This window comes from Schistocerca gregaria, chromosome 3, assembly GCF_023897955.1.
Source record: "Schistocerca gregaria isolate iqSchGreg1 chromosome 3, iqSchGreg1.2, whole genome shotgun sequence".
NCBI classification, from domain to species: Eukaryota; Metazoa; Arthropoda; class Insecta; order Orthoptera; family Acrididae; genus Schistocerca; species Schistocerca gregaria.
In genome coordinates, this window is record NC_064922.1 from 516,357,981 (window position 1) to 516,383,335 (window position 25,355).

General features: G+C 40.3%; 1 protein-coding gene across 1 annotated transcript in view; it reads left to right on the forward strand.

Moving 5' to 3' along the window:
- LOC126356175 (hexosaminidase D-like) overlaps nt 1-21,231 on the forward strand; it is a 109,324-nt gene extending 88,093 nt beyond the window's left edge. The window contains exon 7 of the mRNA XM_050006937.1: nt 20,962-21,231. Coding sequence (XP_049862894.1) covers nt 20,962-20,978 — 17 coding nt within the window. The 3' untranslated portion in view covers nt 20,979-21,231. The remainder of the gene's footprint in view (nt 1-20,961) is intronic.
- The last annotated feature ends 4,124 nt before the right edge of the window (nt 21,232-25,355 follow it).

Consider the following 25,355-nt stretch of genomic DNA (forward strand, 5'->3'; position numbering starts at 1 on the left):
ACAGTTTTTGGACAATGTGTTCAAAAGTACTTCACAGGACTGTCTGTCTGCACACCCTGTAAAGACTCCATAAATGTCAGAGTCTGTACTAGGAGGTTAAAATCACAGTACTGACCATAGACTTTCTTTCAATGACTCTAGAACTGTCGTAGCAGAATCGAGTAGCCACTAAAAAATTCAGCAGTTAACTTGGTTTTGCCTAGACCTATTATATGCGACCAGATAACTTCACTATCTCCCTCAATTTCAACCTCAATAGAGACAATATTTTAGTCAACTGCAGTGAACACTTCCCCTCCTATGGTGTCTCATCTGCCCTTCTGATAAACGTTCCATGAATCGCTAAATATCTCAGAGCTGTGTACTTTGAGTTTTAGCCAGCTCTTAGTCCCAAGAATAATTTGAGAGTGAGAACTTTCCTCCTCCTCCTCCTCCTCCTCCTTCTCCTCCTCCTCCTCCTCCTCATCATCATCATCATTGTTTGATAGCTCAAGTTTCCCAGATGTGGTGTGCAAGAGCTTGCCATCTCCTTTTGACTTCATACTCCTTCTGTTCCAGGACAGCTTCCCATTTGTGTCTTTTCTCTTCCACATCTGATCTTACAGTCTCTATCCAGTTTTTCTTTGTCTTCTTCCTACGAGATTCAGGTACCTTTTGTCAGGTCTTTTGTTGTTCATTTCATTATGTGCCCATTGAACTGAAGCCCGTGTTTCTTTATGACACTGGTAACAGGAACCTCAATACCAACTACTTTTCTACTCACCTCATTCCCGATTTTGTGCTTTCTAGTTGTTTGGTTCATAGTTCTAATGAATCTCATTTCTCTTACCTGAATTCTGCTGAGGTCTTTGTTTAGTAGGGTACTTGTTTCTAAACCATTTATAAGGATTGGTATGAAATATGTGTGGTACATCGTCGCTTTTGCTTTTAATGGCATTTTATCATCCAACAGAAGATTTCTGATTTGACTGTAAAAATTGGATGCTTTCTGTGCCCTGCTGAGTATTTTCTGCTTAATGGTGTTGTCTTTCAGGATCATGCTTCCTAGGTACTTGAAATGTAAAACAGATTCTACTTTGACTCCTCCTAGAAATATATTTGAAGTTGTTCCTTACCTGTTGATGGTCATTTCTACTGTCTTTGTTTTACTTATTTTTAGTCCAAAATTTTTTAATGTCTTGTTCCAATCATGAAGTTATCATCAGCAAAAACCAGGACATTTGCTTTGCTGTCTATTTTCTTGGTAGATTTTATGATCTTGTCCATTACTATTACAAACAGGAGAGGTGATAGGGCACTTCTTTGTCAGATACCTCTCTTTGTTTTAAACCATTCTGATTATCTATTGCCTGTCTGGACACAGTGTAACACTTTTGGTATAGCATCTTGACTTTATCAGTTAGGTACTTTGGCACCTAAAAGGTCTTCCAAATATTCCCATATCTTGTTTCTAGAAACATTGTCATATGCTTTTTTAATGTCCACAAATACATTCACAAGATTTCTTCCATATTCTCAGAGAACTTTCCTGGAGGGCAATAAACGTGACATCTGTGTATCGACTGGTGAGTGTTCGTCAGAGTACCTCAAACTGCTGCCTAGCCTAAGGAACACCATGTGCACTCCACAGGTATTCTCTTACCTGAGTAGCAGCTTCTTTTGGTTATTGCATCCGTGACCTATTAAGTGGAGTTTCACAATTCCCCGCCTGAATCCGCAGGTCTAGAAATCTGCCATGAATCCGCAGGTCTAGAAATCAGCAGCAGAGCCTGTCATTGAGTTGATGAAGCCATTGGTTGAGACCCTCCATTCAGCTCCAAACCTAAAAACCTCAATCAACTCTGGGAATAATGCTGAAAATTGCAAGCTCTGATTGCACCCTGCATGTGAGGCCAGAAGCCTTTCAGATTCCATAGATTCTGGCCTTCCAGAATCCATGCCTTCAGCAGTTGTCTCCATGAACTCAGGACAGCCTTAGAACCCACATGACAGGCATCATTGGTGCCAGTGTGAGCCACAACGTGCAGACAACTGCACCCTGTCCACTTGATAGCCACATGCAAGGATGCCTCAACATCTCAGATGAGGTCCTCTTGGCAGACATACTGGGTGCACATTGCCCTTTTTTCCAGGTCTGAACGCTATCTTCCTAAGTGGCTGCATAATGCACCTAATGTTGGAACTCCCAGTAACTAACAAGCCCCTTCTCGCTTGTGCCTACACGTACCCTGCTGAAGGCATAGCCATCTGTTCACTCGAAGGGCGAATAGGTGAGGCCAGATGCCCAGACACCACATTGCCCTCCAGCTCAAGTTAAGTAAACACATTCCATCTTGCCACTTACCATGCTGTGAGGGTGGCTCCACTGTATCAGTGATACTAGGAAGTGCATCGGCAGCAGAGGCCATGCGTGAAACAAGCAACATCTGAGGTTCCCATGTGACGCGCCAGGTTTTTCGCCAGTGCTACGCCTCGAGGCAGCAGCCTGAAGTCAGCTAATTGTAGTCAAAACTGCATTCAACTGTTCACGAACTGTGGCCACCTCCTTCTGCATCTGCACATAAATATAAATATCCTACCCATCCTAGCAAAACTAACTGAAGAAGTAAACTATAAAAGCTGACAGATACCATGATAGACATCTCATTACCCTCCTGATGTGCCACCAGTGGATACTGATACCTTAATGAACTGTGTAGCTAGCTGTTCAGAAGAAATGACAGTTGAGCTACAGACTGACTGAATTTACACTAACAAAATGTGAAGTTAAACCTCTTATATACAAAACCACATATGAAATTTAAGCTATACATGCTTCTAATAAAACACAGGAAAAGCTAAATACATAACTTGCTGCTCTGGAGGCATGTCACAGGCAACAGGTGGAGCCAAACTGAGCAGCTAACTAGGCTGAAACAAAAAGTCTAAACAAACAAATGAACAACTGCAGTGCTACTGTTTCTGTTCAATGTTAATGATTTACCATTAAATATCAGCTCCTCATCAGTTCTGTTACACACTCGATGGTGAGGTTATCAGCACCCTTACAGATATTAAAAGAAATAAATGTCAATAACAGGGCTAAAAATGTTGCCACATCGTGAGGAGTAAACCTGTAAAATGACACACACTCACTAACTCCCACCTCACTCACATTTACCCACACAGTCTCTCCATCTCAGACACTGTAAGACAACAGAGAGAGGGTGAAAAGTGCCATACCTGAAATTAAAACACAGAGAAAATGACAAAGGAGTGGAAATAACAGCACAGGGAAATGTGACTGGCAGACAGCTTACAGGTGCTAAAACTGAAAGTAAAACAAAAAAATATGAAAGTAGTGCTACAATTGAGGAGCTTTGCATTTGCTGTGCAGATACTATCAAGTGCAGCTGACATGGGCACACAAAAAGTAGCATACACAAGTTACTTTGACTTTATTATTAGGTATGGTATTGGTTTTTGCGAAAACTCGGCTAATGTAGAGTGAATACTAAAGGTACAGAAAAGAAACAGTTGGAATATGCAGATTGTAAATCATAAAGAACCAAGTTGTCCATTATCTAGAAAACTTCAAATATTAAGCCTCCCATCCATATATATTTATGAAACTGTTATCTTTTTGTATACCAAGCATGAATTATGTGAGGGTTGCCATTTTGTTCACACACAATACAAGAAACAAGGAAACGTTATACTTCTCACTCACCACCTCAAACTGTATGCCCAGCACCTCAATACTTGGAAATTAAAATATACAGTTAATTGAAAGAGAACAAATTAAGCAGATGAATTTAGGTCGAATGAAAAGAAAACTATACAAGGCATTGATACTGAAATGCTATTATTTAGTGAATGAATTCATGCAGAACAAAATGGTACAAGGGTGAATAAAATATAAATAGTATTTTTTGTTCCCGAGTGTCTGTGAATGGTAGGACTGATCTACCCATCTAGTATGCTTGGGGGTGGGGACGAGGGTGGGGGTTTTTGTAGGTGGGGAGGAAGGAAATTACAAATTGGGAGAACTGGCCAATCCACACTCTCAACCAGTTCATCAGTAATGCTCACAATGTTGGAGCAACAGCTGCACCCCTCCATTATGCAATGCATAATTATAAAAATGTTTGCATGTGAAGAGTAAGATCTGGAAATTTTAAGTAGATTGACTGCAGAGTTAAGGGACCAAACATTGCCAAGGACTTGTGTGTTTGCCTGCCATAAAGAGTTCAAGGAAAGATGAGAATGAGTGGAAAATCAGGAACAAACATGATTGCTGTTCTCAGATCAGCACATCACATAAAAGCATTTGTGCAGTTCAGATGATGATTGATGGATGAGTGTACCCGAAATTGCAGAACAAGTCGGAATAAGTAATAGGAGCTGTCAAGCACTTATCACAAATGACAAAGTTATGTAAAGAGTGTGCCAGGTGAATCCCTCACCTTTCGACCACAAATCAGAAGTTGAAATGTTTGGTGGTCTGTTAGAGGCTTGTGAGAAAAGGTCATGCATTTTTGAGTAGGATTGTCACCTGCAACAAAATGTGGGTCCCCAATTACTGTCCCAAGTTTTAAAAAATCCAGCATGGAGTCGCAGAGAAAAGAGGAGAGACAGCCCCTGTGAAAGCCAAGACTTGACTATCTACTGGCAAGATTCTTTCAACTGTTTTCTTCAACTGGTATTTTACTCCTTAATTTTTTGCATGAGTGATGTACAATTGATATCTGCTTACTACTATGAGCTGTTGAATGAGGCGAGGGCTGCATATTACTGCAAAAGACAAGACCATCCTCCTCCACAATAATGTTAGGCTCCATACTGCAGCTGTAATGGTCTTGATACTTGAAGAAATGCACTGGACCCCATTTAGCAGCCTTCCTATAGCCCAGACCTATCAACCTCAAAGTTTCCTTTGTTTAGGCCACTTAAAGAAGCTTGAGGAGGGCAACAATTTGGAGATGATGAAGGCGTGGAGGGATTCGTGTGCAATTGGCTCCTGGCATGAGCAGCTTTGTTCTGTGAAGCTGGGATAGGAAAAATGTATTTCTAAAGCAAGAAACCGGAGAAAAATAAATTATATTTGCCTTTTATTTTTCAATGAATATTTTGTTTTAAATTAAGTCCCATTTATACTTGAACTATCCTTGTAAATTATACAGTTCATAGAAATATCTCTGTAGTGTCATTATTATTTATTGGTGTAAAAATCATTGCAGCTGTACGCATATGGATTGCAAATGTACGCTACGAGATGAATAAACCAAAATTCCACAAATATCTTCATCACCACCACCAGCCATTTTGCTAGGTAAAAGCATTTGCCGAACATGGCTTCAGCTATACACATCAGTGTTGCTACTGTTTATTTTCTTATGTCATTTCCACATTTTCCAAAATTCAACTTTCTCTTGTATCAGTCTTCCATTATGCTATCTTCTTAAGCTTTTCTCATCTCTTTGAATCCAGCAAAGTAGTTCCTCAATCTGTCTAACATCCATTTGTCTAGCAGTGAGTCCTGCCCATCTCTGTTTCATTTTCATTACAATCATAATTAGGTCTTCCACTTCAGTTTGATGCCATTCCATTTATGTTGTTTCCTGTCTTCTTAGTAAACACATCATCACAAAGATCTCAATTGCTCATTGAGCAGCCCTCAGTTTTTGAATACATTTTGCATTGAAAGTTCATGCTCCACTATTATATCTCAAAACCAGTATAATACACATTGATCATAAAATTTTTTTTCAGACACAAGAGAAGCTTAGCTGTGAAAACTTTATTTAGTTAACCAACAGCACTCCATTTTTACTCATCTATTTTTCCTTTGCCAATGGCCTTACCGTAGCAGTAACACTGGTGCTCCTCAGATCACCAAAGTTAAGCACTGTCAGGCTGTGCTAGCATTTCGATTGGTGACCATCCAGTCTGCCAAGTGCTGTTGGCAAGTGGTGGTGCACTCAGCCCTTGTGAGGCAAACTGAGGAGCTCCTTGATGGAGAAGCAGTGGGTCCGGTCTTGTAAACTGCCATATGGCTGGGAGAGCAGTCTGCTGATCACATGCCCCTCCATATTAGCATCCAGTGACACCTGTGGGCTGATGATGTCATGGCGGCCAGCTGGTACTGTTGGGCCTTCATGGCCTGTTCAGGTAGAGTTTAGTTTTTTCTTTAGTTTATTTCTATTGCTGTCCATCCCGTTTATTGTTTTCAGCTGGCTCAAATTTGAGAACTCATCAATTGAGTGTATGAATTTATTGTCAGCTGGTACTATAAATAAATTGTTGATCGTGTACAGCAACCAGCCACAAATTGCTTTTAGGTTACTTTATTGAAAAAATACCATCACCAGTTTTGAATTTATACAATTCATCACCAGGTGGCTTTCATGATTTCGTTAGAGCATATACTGCATTGGTTTACGGGTGCATTGTCTTACGATAACCAATGATTCACAGTTACAAAGATGTAATAAAGATTATTACAGGACCTGTGATTTTAATGGACAAGTGCTCTATCAACTGAGCTACCCAAGCATGACTTGTAACCTGCCCTCATAGCTTTAGTTCCACCAGTACCGCATCTCTTACCTTCCAAACTCCATAGAAATTCTCCTTTGTGACATGTGGGACTAGCCCTCAAGGAAGAAAGAATATTACAGAGACATGACTTAACCAGACCCTGGGAGCATTGTTTACAGAATGAATTTTCACTCTGAAGCGGGATGTGTGCTGATATGAAACTTCCAATGTCTGCGCAAATATAAGTTTAACTTTGCCTCATTTGTGGCCAATACGGTAGCTCTCTACAGTAGTCATGTGTATCTTCATGGGCGAAATTAGTACCAACCCTTCTGTCATAGCTGAAAACTTTACATTCTAAGTTTTCAAAGTCCACATCCAGTAATTAGCGTCCCAGATGTTGCCCTGGAAAAGCACTGTGGAATCTGTCAGTCCACAGGAGTGCAAGTCTCGCAAGTTACGCAGGAGAAATTCTGTGAAGTTTGGAAGGTAGATGATGAGGTGCCAGTGGGAGTTAAGCTGTGATGGCAGGTCATGAGTTGCATTCAGGTACCTCAATTGGTAGAGTAGTTGTCTGCAAAAGGCAATGGTCCCAGCCCAGCATATAGTTTTAATCTGCCAGGAAGATTCATGTCTGTATTAGTTGTTGTGTGCCATTCTAAACCTGAACTGAGGCGCAGATATCTATAAATATTGTGGTCATCATGGTGTCATTGTCTGCAGTGGTGTCAGCTAGATATCTTTGCTTTCTTGGTGCTGGCAAGGTACAATGTCATGATCTCCATGGCACTGTACATCAATGGTAGTTGAATGGAGATGTCTTGTGTGAACACTAAAATTTCTGTAGGGACAACTGTGATTTTTGATAAGCGTCATGACCAATGAATTACTTGCTCAGTGTCCACATGTCTGATATAATTGTATTGGATACACTCCAGATGAAAGTTCTGTATTGATATCACCACTGACAGTGATCCTCAAGCCTATGGATGGCAGAAAAAACTTGCACCATGACCAATGTGCCACCACTGTTTTCCTGAAGAGTGTATTAATGTATTCCAGATTCTGACTCTGAGTGTGATCTCAAAAATTTACATTAAGCGTAAGTATGGTCTATGTACAAAACTAAAACTTATGATAGAGTTATTGAAACAAAGGGGGGGGGGGGGGGGGGGGGAGAAGTAAAAGGGTGATCTGTAATTGCAAAAACCTGAATATATTTATCTTTAAGCAAATCATCAAAGTGTTAATTCCTGAAGTCAGTTTGTTCAGTTACCTAGTTTGTCATTATTATTATTATTATTATTATTATTATTATTATTATTATTATTATCATCACCACCACCACCACCATTATTGTTATTATCATTGTTTGGGAATAAGCCCATTAGGATTATGCAGAGTTCTTAGAAATGGGCATTTGCCTTTCTTTGTGCCTATATTTCTTTCATCCTCATCCTGCGAGCTCTCTCTCTTCAGATTATGTTGTTCCAGTCTTCCGTTTTCATGTTGGTCAGCTTTCTATCTATGAATTTTGGATCTGGATGTGCGTGAATTTTGGACCTGGAGATTTGAGAATTTTGGACATCAGTGACATAATTCCTGCCAATCTCAGATAAGCTTGAGCTTGCCTATCCATTTAATTGTCTTCATTGTTTTTGTTTTGGCTTTACTCTGTTGTCAAAGAATGCAAATGTTTGTTTTGTGAGTCTGTGTATCGTCCTTTGGAGTGTTGCTGTGCGATGTGGGATCCACATCAGATAGGATTGATGGAGGGCATCAAAAAAGTTCAAAAAAGGTCAGCTTACTTTGTAGTATCACAAAATAGGGGAGACAGTGTCACAGATATGATACACAAGCTGGGGCGGCAATTATTAAAGCAATTGCATTTTTTGTTATGGTGAGATCTTTTCACAAAATTTCAATCCCCAGCTTTCCCCACTGAATGCAAAAATATTTTGTTGGTGCCCCCATACACAGGGAGAAATGATCATTGCAATAAAATAAGAGAAATCAGAGCTGACAGCAAAAGATGTGTTTTTTTTCTCCTGCTTGCTGTTAGAGAGTGGAATGGAGAGAAATAGCTTGAAGTAGTTTGATGAACTGTCTGCCAAGCACTTATTTGTGATTGCAAAGTAGTCATGTAGATGTAGATGTAAATGGGGTCATTCTTTTAATGCCTCCATAGAATATTAGCCTGCATTTTCTAATGTCACTGCAGGTACTTGTGTACTGTTAGATTTTCTTTGAGCCAGCATTATTTGTCTACAAGTTTTAGGTCTGGAATTTTTCTTAAAATTTTAAATACCATTTTCCAAGTATTTTCAGTGTAATTTTTCTTTTGTGGATAAATTACATTCTTCCAATGAATCTCAGACTGGCATCTGCTTTTTCTACATCTTTTTAATGTTGTTACTGTTTCCATTATTTCGTCACAAAAAGCACAATTAAACAGTTACAGATCTTGTAGAAATGGTTCAAGTTGATGGACATCTTCAGGTGTGATGAGCACACTGCTGAACAATGAATGAAGCCTAGTATTTATGTCAGTTGAAGCAGAAAACATGCAGATGTGAAGGCACAATATTTGATGGCTTATAATGAAGATTTCTTGATCAGTAGTGGGAAGGACAGCTATGCCACCTGTTGGACAATGAACAAAGAGCTTCAGTGCAAGTGCTATCATTCGTACTATGCACTACTGTTGGCCATTCCAGCACCCTTTGTCATGAGCCACATGCTGACATGCACATCTAAGCTGGTATGTGATCATCCTTGCCATTGTCACAAATAACTATGTCCTCAACTAAGCTTCATCCCTTGTATAACCAATCATTTCCTGTGACTTTAATAACATTGCTAGCATTGGATCCCATGCTGTGCTAAGTTGGGATCCTGTGTCTGTTCAGGAGATCTGTTGAGCAGTAAATTCCACCACTTGTCTAAATATGTTGTCCTACTATGAAGACATCACTGAGAGAGTTATGGTATTTTTGTAGTCCATATTGTGCCCCATACTGAGATAATGTGCAGTCTCTGCAGAGTTCTCTGGCTGGTCCAGATGAGATTGTTGTTGATGTTCAATACACCTGTCTTCTGTGGTGTGAAACATTTGTGCACTGTATGATTTCCTGCAGATACAAGGAATCTTAAAGTGAGCAGGCCTCCTTAAACCAAGATTTTTTCATTGAGCCTAGAAGAGCTGAATGGTAGATGGATGGTGCATTTAACTTACTATTTCTTCAGCAGTCTTCCTATTTCAAAGATACACCACTGAGCCGGCCGGAGTGGCCGAGCAGTTCTAGGCGCTTCATTCTGGAACCGGGTGACAGCTACGGTTGCAGGTTCGAATCCTGCCTAGGGCATGGATGTGTGTATCTTCCTTAGGTTAATTAGGTTTAAGTAGTTCTATGTTCTAGGGGACTGATGACCTCAGATGTTAAGTCTCATAGTGCTCAGAGCCATTTTTTTTTTACACCACTGACATATCACAAGGCGACAATTCCTCTTTGTTCTTCACTTTCCTCCACATGTGTCAGTGTGTAAGGTGTAGTGAAACTCCCAGTAGGAATACTCTTAAGTTGTCTGAATCCAATATGCCTCTTGCTGTGTGGACCAACGTTCTAAGCATGCCACTTCATGTTGAAGGATGATGATAGGTGGTGACCTGTAAGTATGTTTGTGTGTGTAGGTTTATGGAAAACAGTGTGGCTTGTGGTGACATCATACTTTCTCCGCACCAACGTGTCCAGGAACAGTAGTTCTCCATTGTAAACTTAATATTAAAATGAAGAGAATTAGTTGTTGTAGAAATATCAAGCAATGCAATGCCATGGGGTCAGACTGAATATATGTCACCCATATATCACCAAAAGCACCCACATTATAACACTGGAGTACTCTCTCCTTGAAATAGCCCATAAAAATGGATGACAAGGGAGTAACCATTGCAACAACAGTCTGTCCAAAGTATTAGTCACTGAATAAATAATAGGTTGAGGTAAGCATGCACTTGAAACAAATCAACAAGTTTCCTTTCCAGTGGCAGTGGCACAAAAATGAAAAATTAGACCGTGTTGAAACTCTCAAGTACGATGGTTGACTGAAAAGTAATGCCTCCACCTTTGTAACTTTGCAACAATTGGCAGCATTGGTATGCGGCAACTACTGGATTGTTCCGTAGCCTCTTCTCTACAGCTCCAGTTGGCGGGAAGCCTTAGCATTGGACAGTTGTGTTGTTACAGTGTAAAGTATGGAACCCTGCGCAGATTGTTGGTCAATGTGATTAAAGCAATGTGCAGTCACTGAATTCTTGACAGCAGAAGGTGTCACCTCAAAGGAGATTAATCTGAAAATGAAAGCAGTTTATGGTGATTGTGTTAATGTGAGTACTGTGCGTCATTGGGTGAGTAGCTTTAAAGATGTTGAGGTGGGAACACACTCTGACCTGCATGACAAACAAAGAGTTGGACGTCCTGTGACAGCAATCACTGAGTTTCACAAGCAAAATGTTGACAGATTGATCGTCTGATTTCCATCTGTTCCCAGAAATGAAAGACAATCTGTGGAGACACCATTACGCTTTTGAAGAAGACATTGAGAGAACTGTGAGACTGCGGTTGCAGAAAGAGAGTGTAGACTTCTTCTGTGATGGCTTCAGAAAACTTGTTTATCGTTGGCAGAAATGTATCCAATTGGCTGGTGATTATGTGGAAAAGTGAATATTGGTAACTAAAGATAACATTCTAAGGATTATTTATGCATTTATTACAATATTCCCATCCAAACCCAATTAATGAAGGTGGAGGCATTACTTTTCATTCAACCCTCATATATCTGATGGTCCAAGTATAAGTTCTCAGCTGACATTGTGAGTCTATTGGTGGATAAAGGTAACACAACTGTGATCCCCTACTTATGCTAGATGAGCCAGCTTCTGGGCCACTCTGCATTATCACACACTAAGTAAGGAGCCTACAGGCCATATATGGTGAAGAACTTTAGAGCTCCACAGAAACAGCACACTTTCTGATGTTGGCACCAAGAGACTTCATAAACAGGCACCCATTCCTCCCAGACTGTACAAATTGCCTAAGCTTAATAAGGATAGCATGCCACTTCAACTAATTACTAGTGATTTTTGGACACCAACACACAACTTGAGAAAACGTCTGGCAGCGCATCCGAGCCCTTTGGCAGAGAAATGTGAGCACCACTTGCCCATCTTAACTCGAACCCCTTCTTTTGATGGCACAATAACTTATATCCTGTGCCATCAGATATACTCACAAGTTTTGATGTGGTCTCACTTTTCTCTCAGGTGCCAGTGTAGGAGTAACTGTAGCTCATTGGCGAGAGGCTGGATGAGGAACGTGGTGATGTATTCAAGCTTGTGCTCATCTCAACCTGTTTTTTATTCAATGATTAATACTTTTAATGGACTGACGGCCTTCGCAGTCACCTGCTGTGCCTATCTTTTTATGGGAGATTTCGAGGAAAAAATTCTCTCCATTCGGCAGATTTAAAACATACATTCATTTGGTGATATGTGGTTGACACCTTTGTAATCTGGCCCCACAGCATTTCATTGCTGGATGCATCCCTACATCATCTAAAGTCTCTCATTTACAGTGGAGATGGAGAAAAATGGCAAACTACAGTTCAAGGACATATTGGTGTGAAGAAAAGATTATGGCATCTTGGGTCACACTGTGTTCCATAAACCTACACTCACAGACTTACAATTACAGGTCAAAAGCTGTCACCATCCTTTGCAACGAAGTGTCACACTTAGTATGTTGGTTAACAGAGCATGAGGAATGTCAGATTCAGACAGCTTATCTGATAAACTATGACTACAAAACTACCAAAACTCTCTCACTGATGTTTTTATACCAAAACATAATAATTGAGGAAGTTGTGGAAATACGCAGCTTGCCAAATCTGGTGATCACACACAGGATTTCCAGCTTCGCATAGTACGGGATCCCAGTGCTGGCAACTTTAAAGACAGTGAGCACAGAGGGGGAACTATTGGTCATATGAGGATGAAACCTTGGTGGCAACATAGCTATATGGACAGCAGTGAAGATGGTCACTCACCAGTACAGACGCATATATCAGCATACGGCTCCCAACAGAGGGTGCTGGAGTGGTAACAGCAGTGCACAGTATGAATGTGAACTAAAGCTTCTGGTTAATTGTCTGACAGGTAGCGTAGCTGCCCTCTTCACTACCAGGCAAGAAATCTTCACTATTTGGCCCCTGTATTTAGTGCCTTTATGCCTACGTATTTCCAACTCAGACTGTCATAAACAGGTGGTTTCAGCACGGTGTTCACCACAACAGATGTTGGTCAATTAAAAAACTAAACTCCGCCTGAGCAGGTCATGAAGTCCCAACAGTACCGACAGGCCACCACGTCATCATCAGTACACAGGCATACTGGATGTGGATATGGAGGGGCATGCGGTCTGCACACCGCCCTCCTAGCCGATTTGTTAGTTTATGAGACCAGAGCCGCTACTTCTCAAGATGTTGGTCAGTTATTCTGATGAAATATTGTGGGAACTTTGTGACGACTTCCAACAACTATTTCTATAACTAGTCCATCAGGAAAACCTCAAGCAACACAGTAATGTATCTCTTTGACTACTTACATGCAGCATGTTAATGGGCATGATGTCAAAACCTGATGTTGACAGTTTTTTGAGAATTCCTCTGTGGGCACATTTAAGTGTGTGTTACTTAAGTCTTACACAAACAATCATATTTATGTTCTCTTCAGCCAGTAGATCTTAAGTTCTAGTTGTTTAGTTGGAATATTTGTGAATGTTTGTCTTTCAGGTCTCTGGTTGATGTTTTCGACTTCTTTTTATTTCTGTCTATTCTAAAATGTTGTTCTCTTCATGTCTCTGCATATTTAGCACATTTAACTTTTGGTGAGAAAATAACAAGTCATCATGTTTGCAAAGGGAAAAAATCTCTATATGTCCTAAATCAGGTTTAGTTGATGGTGTATAAATAATTTAAGACGTAAAACATAACAGCTTGATTAACAATTAAGGTGCTGAGTTGTTAATGGGCACATAAACAAGACTCAAATTGTTGCTAATTTTTGGAGGAATCTTTGCTCATGCTTCTACTTTGTTTCAGCACTGGATCTCAACTAGAGTGGGAGGTAATGTTGGGTGGAGTGGAAGAGGAAAGAGAGCATTCTGGACGTAGGAAGGCTGTTTAGGGGAAAAGTGAGCGACAAATGGGAGGGACAGGCAACAGGCACATGGGATAGGAATGTGATAGCTGAGATTGTCCTGGCTGTTAGCAGGACAAATTGTGTGGAGCTTGCTTCATGAAGGAATGGATTGGGAGGGGTAGATAGAACAGAGGAAGAGCAATATTGCGGGAAGGAGGGTGTGAATGCAGGATGTGTGAAACTATGGTTATGGGGCAACGGCAAAGGTGAGTGTGGAGCAGTGCTAGTGGAGATTGAGGGCAGGAGAATTATGAGATAGAAGGATGTATTGCTAGTACTTTTCCCATCCGATTCAGAAACGCTGATGTTGGGAGAAACCTAATGGCACAATTTGTGAAGTGGCATTGAAACTGAGCATGTTGTGCTCAGCAGTGTGCCCTGCTGGTGTGGTCAACTTTGCTCTTGCCCACAGTTTAGCAGTGGCCATTCATATGGGTGACCAGCTCTTTGAAGGTCATGCCAATGTAAAATGGTGTGCGGAAATTCCTATGTTCTCTCTCCCCCTCTCAACTCATTCATCCGTAAAAATATGTATGGCACACAACTCCACTCTTACAGCAGACAGAATGAGCTCACCACAACATTCCTATCCTGTGCCCCTGCTGCCTAACCCTCCCTCCTGCTCTCTGCCACATCCCCCACCCACACAACCCCATTGCTTATCTCAGCTGACACAGCCTGTCTCTCCAGTCAAATTGCAGTGCCACCACAATGTGTGCGTGTGTGTGAAGACAAATTGAAAAGTGTCACTTCTTGATCATGAAATGGCAATATTTAAGATTCAACCAACTTGACTGCATCATTGGCATTTGTCTTCCTGCAGCTCAAGCAGAAAGTTAGAAAAAATTGGTTATGAGTTGTATTTTTGAACATTCCAGTTTTCTACGAAAATACCTATACAGTTGCTCTGCAAGCCACCGTAAGGTGTGTGGGGAGGGTACCCTGTAACACTAATTGTCATTTCCTTTCCTTTTTTACTCACAGTGAGGCAAAAACAGCTGTCCACATGCCTCCCTAATTTCTTGTATTCTCATTGTCCTTATGCACAGTTTATGTTGGCAGAAGTAGCAATGTTCGTCAGTCAGCTTCAAATGCTGCTTCCCTAAATTTTCTCAAAAAGAACCTCACCTTCCCTCCAGAGATTCCCAAAGCATCTCCATTAACACTTATGTGTTGTTAGAACCTGCCCGTAACAAAACTAGCAGCCCACCTTTGAATTGCTTTGATGTCTTCTTTCAATCCAACCTGGTAGGGATCCCAAACACTTGAGCAGTACTCTAGGTCACACCAGCATCCTATATGCGGTCTCCTTTACAGATGAACCTCTGTTTCCTAAAATTCTCCCAATGAAGCTGACCATTCACCTTCCCTAACACAGGTCCCACATGCTCATTCCATCTCATATTGCTTTGCAACGTTATGCCCAGATATTTACATGACTTGACTGTGTCAAGCAGGACACTAGTAATGCTGTATTCGAACAGTACTCATTTAATCTTCCTGCTTACTCTGTATTAACTTTCATTTTTCCAAATTTAGGGCTAGCTGTCACTCATCACACCAACTGGAAATTTTTTCCAAGTCGTCTTGTATCTTCCTACTGTCACTCAACTTCGACAGCTTACTGTTCACCACGGCATCATCAGCAAACAACTGCATATTGCTGCCCACCAGGTCTGCCAAATCATTTATGTATATAGAGAACAACAGCGGTCCTGTCATACTTCTTGGGGCACTCCTGATGATATCCTTGTCTCTGATGAACACTGGCTATCGAGGACAACATAGTGGGTTCTATTATTTGAGAACTCATTGAGCCACTTACATATCTGTGAACTTATTCCATATGACCGTACCTCTGTTAACAGCCAGCAGTGTCAAACGTTGTCTGGAAATCTAGAAATATGGAATTTGCCTGTTGCCCTTCATCCACAGTTCTCAATATATCATGTGAGAAAAGGGCTAACTGAGTTTCGCCTGAGCGATGCTTTCTGAAACTGTGCTGATATATGGATATAAGCTTCTCAGTCTCAAGAAAGTTTATTTAATTCGAACTGAGAATATGTTCAAGGATTCTGCCAGCAAACAGAAGTTAGGGATATTTTCTGTACGGGAGTTAACTGCACTTTTTTCCAGTTGCTTGTGACTTTGTCCTGGGCAAGAGATTCACAGTAAATGCAAGCAAGCTTTGCTTTTAAATCTTTCTCTTGTTTCTCTATGCCAGGTATGCTTATTACTAAGTCGTCCGTATGGGAGTCTGTCCGATGGCAGTATGTTTGTAAGATTCTCCTGTGTGAGCGATTTCTTGAACACGAAATTTAAAACTTCAGCTTTAGTTTTGCTATCTTCAACTGCCACACCACACTGATCAATAAGGGAATAAATGGAAGCCTTAGACCTGCTTAGCGATTTTACTTAAGACAAGAATTTTTGTGGCTTTCCTCTGCCAGATCTTTTGCTATGGAGTGACGGTGGTTATTGTCGTATGCTTCACACACTGATTTTTTCACAAACAAATCTCTACTAACCTTTGCTTGTCATCATTTCTCTAGTAACCTTCACTTGTCATTGCTTGTGATTCTCTTTTGAACTGAGATTGAAACAGCATCTGCCTCCTCAGCATCCACCAGATATTGTTATTAAACCATGGTGGCTCTCTTCCATCCTTTATCCACTTACTAGCACATAGCTCTCCAGACCACAATTTACAATCTGCTTGAACTTTGCCTATAATTCCTCTACATCCATCTTACTGGAACTAAGTGATGAGAGTACCCTAAGTGCGACACTAATAACTGCTCCTCTGCTAGCCTTCTTGACTGACTTATTAACTTTTTTTTATCATAGTTGCTATGACATCATGATCGTTAATCTCCATTTCTATACTGACACTGTTAATAAGGTCTGACCTATATGTAACAACAAAGTCCAAGACATTTTCATTGCATATCTGCTGAACCAGCTGCTCAAGATAATTTTCATAACGTGTCCAAAAGTATTTCGCCTGTCTGTCTGAACACCCCTGTAGTGAAATCCATATATGCGGTGTTGACCGTAGGGTTTCTTTGAATGACTCTACAACTGTCACAGCAGAATTGGGTGGCTGGTAAAAACATACAAGAATTAGCTTGAATTCACCTGCCCCTGTTATACGCAGCCAGATGACTTCACTGTCACACTCAATTTTGACCTTAACAGAGACAATATTTTTGTCAACTGCTATGAACATTCCTTCTTCTATGGCCTATAATCTGTCTTTCCGATATACATTCCATGACTTGCTAAATACCTCAGACCTTTCCACTTCGAGTTTTAGCCAGCTCTCTGTCCCAAGAATAATTTGAGACCAAGAACTTTCCTGGAACTTTATTATGAATACTTCGACAGTTCACTGATAAAAGTGTGACAGTCGAAGTGCCTTTCTTCTGAATGCAGTTTGACTTCCCTTGCTGCATATCAATTGATGAGTGTTCATCAGAGCACTTCAAACTAGTGCCTAGTCTAAAAAAAAAAGTCATTTTCACTCCACAATTACTCTGCTACCTGGGTAGCTGCTTCCTTTGTGCAGTGCACCCCTGGCCTATCAAGAGGAGTCCTACAAATCCCATTCAATAGTGCAGGTCTAGAAATCTCTAACCAAGACCATCACAAAGTTGACAAAGCCTTTGGCTGAGACCCTCCACTCAGCTTCTAACCAAAGGACCCCAATCAACCCTGGGAACAACGCTGCAAATTGCGAGGTCTGCTTGCACCCCGCGCATGAGGCCAGGTCTTCCCGAGCTCCGCTAGCCACCTGTAAAAACGGAGGATTACCTGAGAACCCGTGCGACAGGCATCATTGGTGCCAACAGGAGCCACAACATGCAGGCGACTGCACCCTGCACACTTGATAGCCATAGGCAAGGCCACCCGGGAGTGCACATTGGCTTTATTCTCAGCCCTCTGTGCCATATGCATAAAGGGCTCCATAATGAGCATAACATTTTCCACCCGTCATTCACTCTGCTGTGAGGTGGATCCATTGCATCGGGTGCATTAGGAGGTGCCTTGGAAGCAGAGCCTGTGGGCTAAACAAGCGACAACTGAGGTGTCACATGCAATGTCTCTCATTCTCTGCTACTGCTGCATCCAAATGCAGCAACCTGGAGGTGACCGACGGCAGCCAAAAGGACATTCAGCTGTTCGTGATTTGCAGCCAGCTTTTCTTGTATCCGCACTCATCGTAGCAAGACTAACTGAAGAAGTGAACTACAGAAGCAGAAAGTTCTAGATATACAACTAGCTACCCTCCTGATTGGTCACCCAATGATGCCAATGTGTTACTGAGCTATGTAGAGGGCTGTTCAGTGAGCAACTATTGCCCTACACACTGAATGAATTTACACTTACAAAAACGCAATTTCCCTGGCTTCAAAACTGTGGAACCATTGCATGCAGTACTATCTGTTGTAATGGGTGAAATAAACTGATGTGCTTTTGACAGCAAAGCCATGGGACATGAGAAGTGTGGGTGATGCCAGCCTGCAGCTCCTGAGATAAGCTTGAGATAGAAGGAACTGGCAGAAAGACCGTTTAAAGAAAATTAATGGCATACAGCTGAGCTGTGTCAGATCTGTGTGTAGTATTTTAGGATGATACAGAAAATTTTCTTTCCACATTCTGAACCTGTGCGTTTTAATTTCTCATACTCATCACCGAGCATAACAAAGTGAAATAGTTAAGTTCCTTTTAACTATGGTAACAGAACTTGTTGGAACTTGCGTGAAAAAAAGCAGCTTATAAAGAAGCTAAAGTTATGAGACTCTTATACTATTTATTGGGAACCACACATCAGTTGTTTTTGTAAGAAGCATGTACTAATGCATAGGTGCACAATTAGTTTGATACAAAATGTAATAAGAAGCAAGTTACGAATGCAAAACATGTAACCTGCCATAACCTGTTTCATAACTTACCACACAAGAAAGTTACTAACCATTATTAACTGTACAGGAAAGAGGACAAAAAATTATTTAAAACACAATACTGTACATGAAAAAAGCTAAATATAAATATGCTTCTAATTCTGCAACTGTGTCTGAAAGACCTAACAAAAAGAGAGATGGAAAATACTTATTAGCGAGTGAACAGTATTCAAGCATTTAGTTTTTCCCTTGTATTTGATTTAGTCTGAGGCTTACTTGATTATTGAAAGCAAAGAGATTATCCACTGCTGGCTTGGTGGGCCTATTGTAACTTTACCAGCTGACAGTCACTTTTCAGGGTTTTTATAGGACTTCACAACTATTGTAGTACAAAAAATGAAGGATGTAAGCTGTAATGGGAAAATTGTAGACCAGCCTGCTGGTTTGGTTTGCCGCAAAATTCCTGGGCATATTCTCAGTTCAAATATAATAAAATTCCTTGAGACAGAAGAGGTTTTGTCTGTAAATCACCATGGATTTAGAAAGCACTGTGTGTGACTCAGCTTCACTTTTCCTCACGTGATATTCTTTGAATAATGGATGAAGGACAACAGGCAGATTCCGCACACAATCTGCATCGAAGCCCTTCCGGACCCTTACGCTTGGCAGACAATTGAATCTATGGGGTTGATTATGATTTCTCCAATCTAGGCTTTTGTTACAGTTGACATGGTGCTCCTCTCAACACAAACTAACGGTGGTAGTTTTCATTAAGGTGGTTCCCAACAATCCTGCCTCTCATAGAATCCAAAAGATTCGTTACAACTAAGTTTTATCAGTGTTAGTTATGGACTAATGTACGCACATTCTTCACCACTGCTTGATATGCTTAAACACCATAAGGTAGAAAGGGGTATGACAGGTGTTTTACTTTATTTTGTCCTACACCTGTACTTCTATTGGTAATTTATGCTTCCATGATAGAATCTATGGGGTTGATCATTTTTAAGTACAATATTTTGACATAATCCTCGTAATGAGACACAGAATTTCACTGTACATGATGAAGATGACCTACTCAAAAATATGTGCACTATGAATTTTTGTGGTTGCTATGTAATACCAATGATTATCCAAGAGGTTACATATACAGGGATGGAGAAAACAAAAATGACTGACATTGTTGAAAAAATATTTGATGTTGTGTGTGAAAAATCTTTTGCGTCCAAATTTTTGGAAGCATATCACCGATAAAAATACTACATTTTAAGGTGGCAGTACACACACACGAATGCTGTAACTTACCAAACGAAACCGTTGGTATGTTGATAGAGACAATAAACAAAACACACACACAAATTTCAAGCTTCCACAACTCAGGGTTGTTTCATCAGGAAAGAGGGAAGGAGAGGGAAAGACGAGAGGATGTGGGTTTTAAGGGAGAGGGTAAGGAGTCATTCCAATACCGGGAGCAGAAAGACTTACCTTAGGGGGAAAAAAAGGACAGGTATACACTCGAAGTACGAGGGGCGGCAACTTGAAATTAGCACTAATTTCAAGTTGCCGCCCCTCATATCTCACCTGTCATTCAACAACATCTTTACCTCTGTACTTCCACCTCGACTGACATCTCTGCCCAACCTCTTTGCATTTACATGTCTGCCCGTGTATATAACTTTACAAATGTCTGCTTGTGCTTGTGTGTGTGTGTGTGTGTGTGTGTGTGTGTGTGTGTGTGTGTGTGAGTGTATACCTGTCCCTTTTTTCCCCCTAAGGTAAGTCTTTCTGCTCCCGGGATTGGAATGACTCCTTACCCTCTCCCTTAAAACCCATATCCTTTCATCTTTCCCTCTTTCCTGATGAAGCAACCTTGGGTTGGAAAAGCTTGAAATTTGTGTGCACAGGGAAGTGCTATGTTGTTTTTCATTGGGTGATGTCTTTTTGCTATGTGGAGTTTTATTTTATACAAGTTTATGCGCTTATTTTTGCAAAACATCAAAAGTAATACAAATTACAAATGTGTGCTGTCAAGGAAAGGCAGTACTTTGTGCTTGTGGAAACATATTACAAGTATAGTCTTTAATGCACAATCTTGTCATGACTGTTAGTGGAATTGAAAAGTTTGTGGCAACCAGTCTAGTGCTGAACACAAATAACAAACTGCCAAACTCTGTAACAGTGAAACATAATAGATCTTTCATGGTAATTTACCAATTAGAAACTAATTTTGTCTTTCTTAATTTCTAGATGACAAATGTAATTTTCTTTTAATTTTATTTGCAGGAAGCAACTATTTGTGATGTAGGAGTTACAGTTTACCAGCATGGTAAAGTGATGATATTTTGAAGACTGATTTATTGTACAAAGGTGACAGTGTACTGTAAGATAAGTATAGCTTCGTAAGATACCAGAGCTTGAAAATGTATTGACATTCGACAATGTATTACGCAAATTTTCCGCAAGAGTTGTTAACATCTTTGGTTTACACTTCAGTAATTGGAAAGAATAAAGAAACTCATTGGAAGGAAAATTAAATAGAACCAATAATATGGATTTTATTGTTAACAAATTTATTGGAGCCCAGATGATAGCTCGACATGCTGTCTACTCAGAGTGAGAGATTTCCTCAAATATTACATACTAGCTTGGCGCTCTTTGCTTCGCTTGCATAGATTTCTCATATCTCCATAATGGAAATTTTATGTTGTTTATAAATTGCAATATCTAAACTTTTCACACTAACTAAGGCCAAATTATGGTGGTATTTTCTGAAAGTACTTCTGACCAAAAAGTGGTTCTGGTAGCTGGAGTCCATGGTTTTTGTTAACGATGCCTTGAGTTCTTATGGCGACAGAAATTTTCATCCCCTAACAAACAAATCTTTATATCTACCTGAGAAATGAAATACCAATTTCATAGATTTAGCTTAATATTTTTTAAATATAACAAAATATTTTACTAAAATTTTCATACCCTTAGGGATAGAAGTTCCAAAAATAGTGAAACAAATATTTTTTAAATTCCTAACAGATAAGGCATAAACAAATTTTCATAGATTTAGCTTTGAAAATGCTTCCATAATAATTTCATAAACCTTCTCATCCCCCGTTTCACTTCCATAGTGTGCTGCATTTCCAAAAACATTGAAACACTTCTTTTTTTGTTTGTAACAGAAAGAAATAACAATTTTCTTAGATGTACACTATGTGATCAAAAGTATCCAGACATCCCCAAAACATGTTTCTCGTATTAGGCGCATTGTGCTGCCACCTACTGCCAAGTACTCCATATCAGCAACCTCAGTAGTCATTAGACATCTTGAGAGAGCAAAATGGGGCACCAAGCGGAACTCACAGGCTTTGAATGTGATCAGTTGATAGGGTGTCACTTGTGTCATACATCTGTAAGCAAGACTTCCACACTTCAAAACATCCCTAGGTCCACTGTTTCCGATGTGATAGAGGAGTGGAAAGGTGACGGGACATGTACAGCACAAGAGCGTACAGGATGTCCACATCAGTTGACTGACAGAAACCACTGACAGTTGAAGAGGGTCATAATGTGTAATAGGCAGACATCTACCCAGACCAAGACACAGGAATTACAAAGTGCAATCAGGATCCACTGCAAGTTTTGACAGTTAGAGAGGAGGTGAGAAAACTTGGATTTCATGGTCAAGCGACTGCTCATAAGCAACACATCATGTCGGTAAATGCCAAACGACACCTCGCTTGGTGTAAGGAGCATAAACAGTGGAAAAATGTTGTGTGGAGTGATGAATCGTGGCACAAAGTGTGACAATCTGATGGCAGGTTGTGGGTTTGGTGAAAATGCTCTGTGAACATCATCTGCCAGCATGTGTTATGCCAACAGTTAAAATTCGGAGGCAGTGGTGTTATGGTGTGGTTGTGTTTTTCATGGAGAAGGCTTGCACCCCTTGTTTTGCATGGCACTATCACAGCAGAGGCCTGCATTGGTGTTTTAAGTGCCTTCTTGCTTCCCACTGTTGAAGAGCAATTCAGGGATGGCAACTGCATCTTTCAACATGATCAAGCACCTGTTCATAATGCACGGCCTGTGGTTGAGTGGTTACGCGTCAACATCCCTGTAATGGAGTGGCCTGCACAGTCCTGACCTGAATCCTATAGAACACCTTTGGGATGTTTTGGAATGCAGACTTCGTGCCAGGCCTCACTGACTGACATCGATACCTCTCCTCAGCATAGCACTCCGTGAAGAATGGGCTGCCATTTCCCAAGAAACATTCCAGCACCTGACTGAATGTATGCCTGCGAGAGTGGAAGCTGTCGCCGATATATTGAGTTCCAGTATTACCAATGGAGGGCGCCATGAACTTGCAGTCATTTTCAGCCACATGTCTGGATACTTTTGATCAAATAGTGTACCTCTAAAAATGCTTTAGTTGTTCTTCAGTGAAGATTTATTAAAAAAAAAACCTTGAAATGCATTTTTTTTTTAATTGCAGACTGAGAATGCAAATACCAGTCTGTAGTTTTAGCTTCAAAACAATCTTAATAGTGACATATTTTCAAGAAACCTATCATCTCTTATTTCACCCCTCTTGAAAGGGGAATTCTGAACACTCTCTTCTTAAACATTCTTCAGTGTAAGATCAACCACCTCTCCAAATCTTAAGTTTTTATCCTTAGCCGTTTGGGCTGGACGACCATGAGTTGTGGAAACATACCATGTTAAGATGGAAGGAATTAAGAGCAGAGCCTTACCTTTTTAAATGTTTCTTTAGAGAAACCTGAGGCCAACATTGTCAACCTGTGGGGAATCCTATCACTTGATCACTCATATTGCAGAGGTAATTGGCATCTCAGAGGCAACTTTAGTCTTAGTATTTCCCCCAAACAGTAAGGTGTAAAGCAACTGCTAGGGACCAAGATGGAGACTTTTAAGATGTCAGCATTGAGAATCTGTCCATGACAGCTATAGTAGTTTATTGATCCAGTCTGCACAGTGCACCATTTGGTTCCTGGAAAACCATTCCAACGACCAGCCACTTTTAAGAACTATTTATTGTTAAAACCATTGTTAGGTTAATATCCTCATCTGCAGGTGGTAAAAACAATTTAAAACAATGTTCTATTATTACGACTATGCCTTTATAAAAAAAGTTCTATGCTAGCTTTTAGCTTGTAAGTTAATGCGGGTTGGGTCTACAGCCTTCATGCAGTCATTAAACATGATTGTTTCCACTTATGGATGTCAAATAATGTGACAGTCATAAGTGAAAACTATCATGTTTTATACTTTTAACTTGAAAAGCCAGTTTCTGATAAAAGTCTATGAGTACAAAAGATAACCCAATCCCATGTTAGGAGAATTTCAGATTGATCACGTAGCGACCAGCAGCCTGAAGGAAATAATGAATGTCAAGGTGCAGAAAGAATTTTGATTCCGACCATTATCTGATGAGGGTCAAAGTGAAACCAGTACCTGGCAATCGGAGAAGGAAAACCCTCAGAATACAGAATTGAAGAACTGAAATCCAGTGAAAAAATAGTTATGAGGTATCAGCATGAACTTGCCACATTAAACTCCAACGAGTGGGACAAAATGGCTCAAAAGATTCAGGAAGCAGCGAAACACAGTTTTCCTTGCTAAGAAAAAGAAACATCCATGGAGGGTTATGAATGTGAAGATGCCTAATGGAAACGTTCTGAAGCTTGGAACAAGTGGAATTCTATCTCACAGAACTTCAAAGCATTTAAAACCAAAGTAGGACAACAGCAAAAATATTTAGGAACACCAAACAAAGGTTTGAAAGAGATCAATTAAAGGAGCTAGAAGAGAATTCCAGAACACCACCAGAAGCTTCTATCTGGCATTTAAATCAAAACTTAGGGGTTACTCACCACCCAACATCTGTTTAAAAAATGATCAGGACTAATCGATTATGAACAACAAACATAATTGTGAACTCTTGGCTAGATACTTCAAAGAGCTTCTCAACTGTGACCCACCACCAGAAAAATTAACCTTCCAGAAATCACAAAACAAACTTCCTGATTACAACCCACCAGATAAAAAGGAAGTATGAGGGATCATCAGGGGGACTTGAAAAACAACAAAGTGTCTGGCAAAGATCCAACTGTTGCAGAACTTTTGAAGTACACAGGAGACAATTTCCTGGAATGAGTTGAAATACTTTTTCAAAAAATCTGGCTCACGGGAGAGATCCCAGAAGACTGGAGAGATGCTCTCATCCACCCATTGCACAAGAAAGGAGACAAATCCAATGTCAATAATTACAGAGGAATATCACTTCTACTAGTAGCATACAAGATCCTTGCCATTGCTCTCAAACATAGAATAGAACAACACACAGATCAACTACTATGTGAATATCAAGCCAGCTTTAGGACAGGAAGATCATGTGCAGAGCAGATCTTTACCATAAAAACTTAATCAAGACAAAGACACTAGCAGCTGATAAGAAAGTGATCATGACATTTGTGGACTTTAAAAAGACGTATGACTCTGTAGATAGACATACGTTAATAGAAGTGCTGAAAGAATTTGGAACAGATGATAAGACAACAAGGCTTATTCAGCAAACACTAACAAACACCCGATCACAAATTACATTTTTAGGAGAACTGTCCGATACCTTTGAAATCAAAACAGTTTTGAGATATGGAGACAGT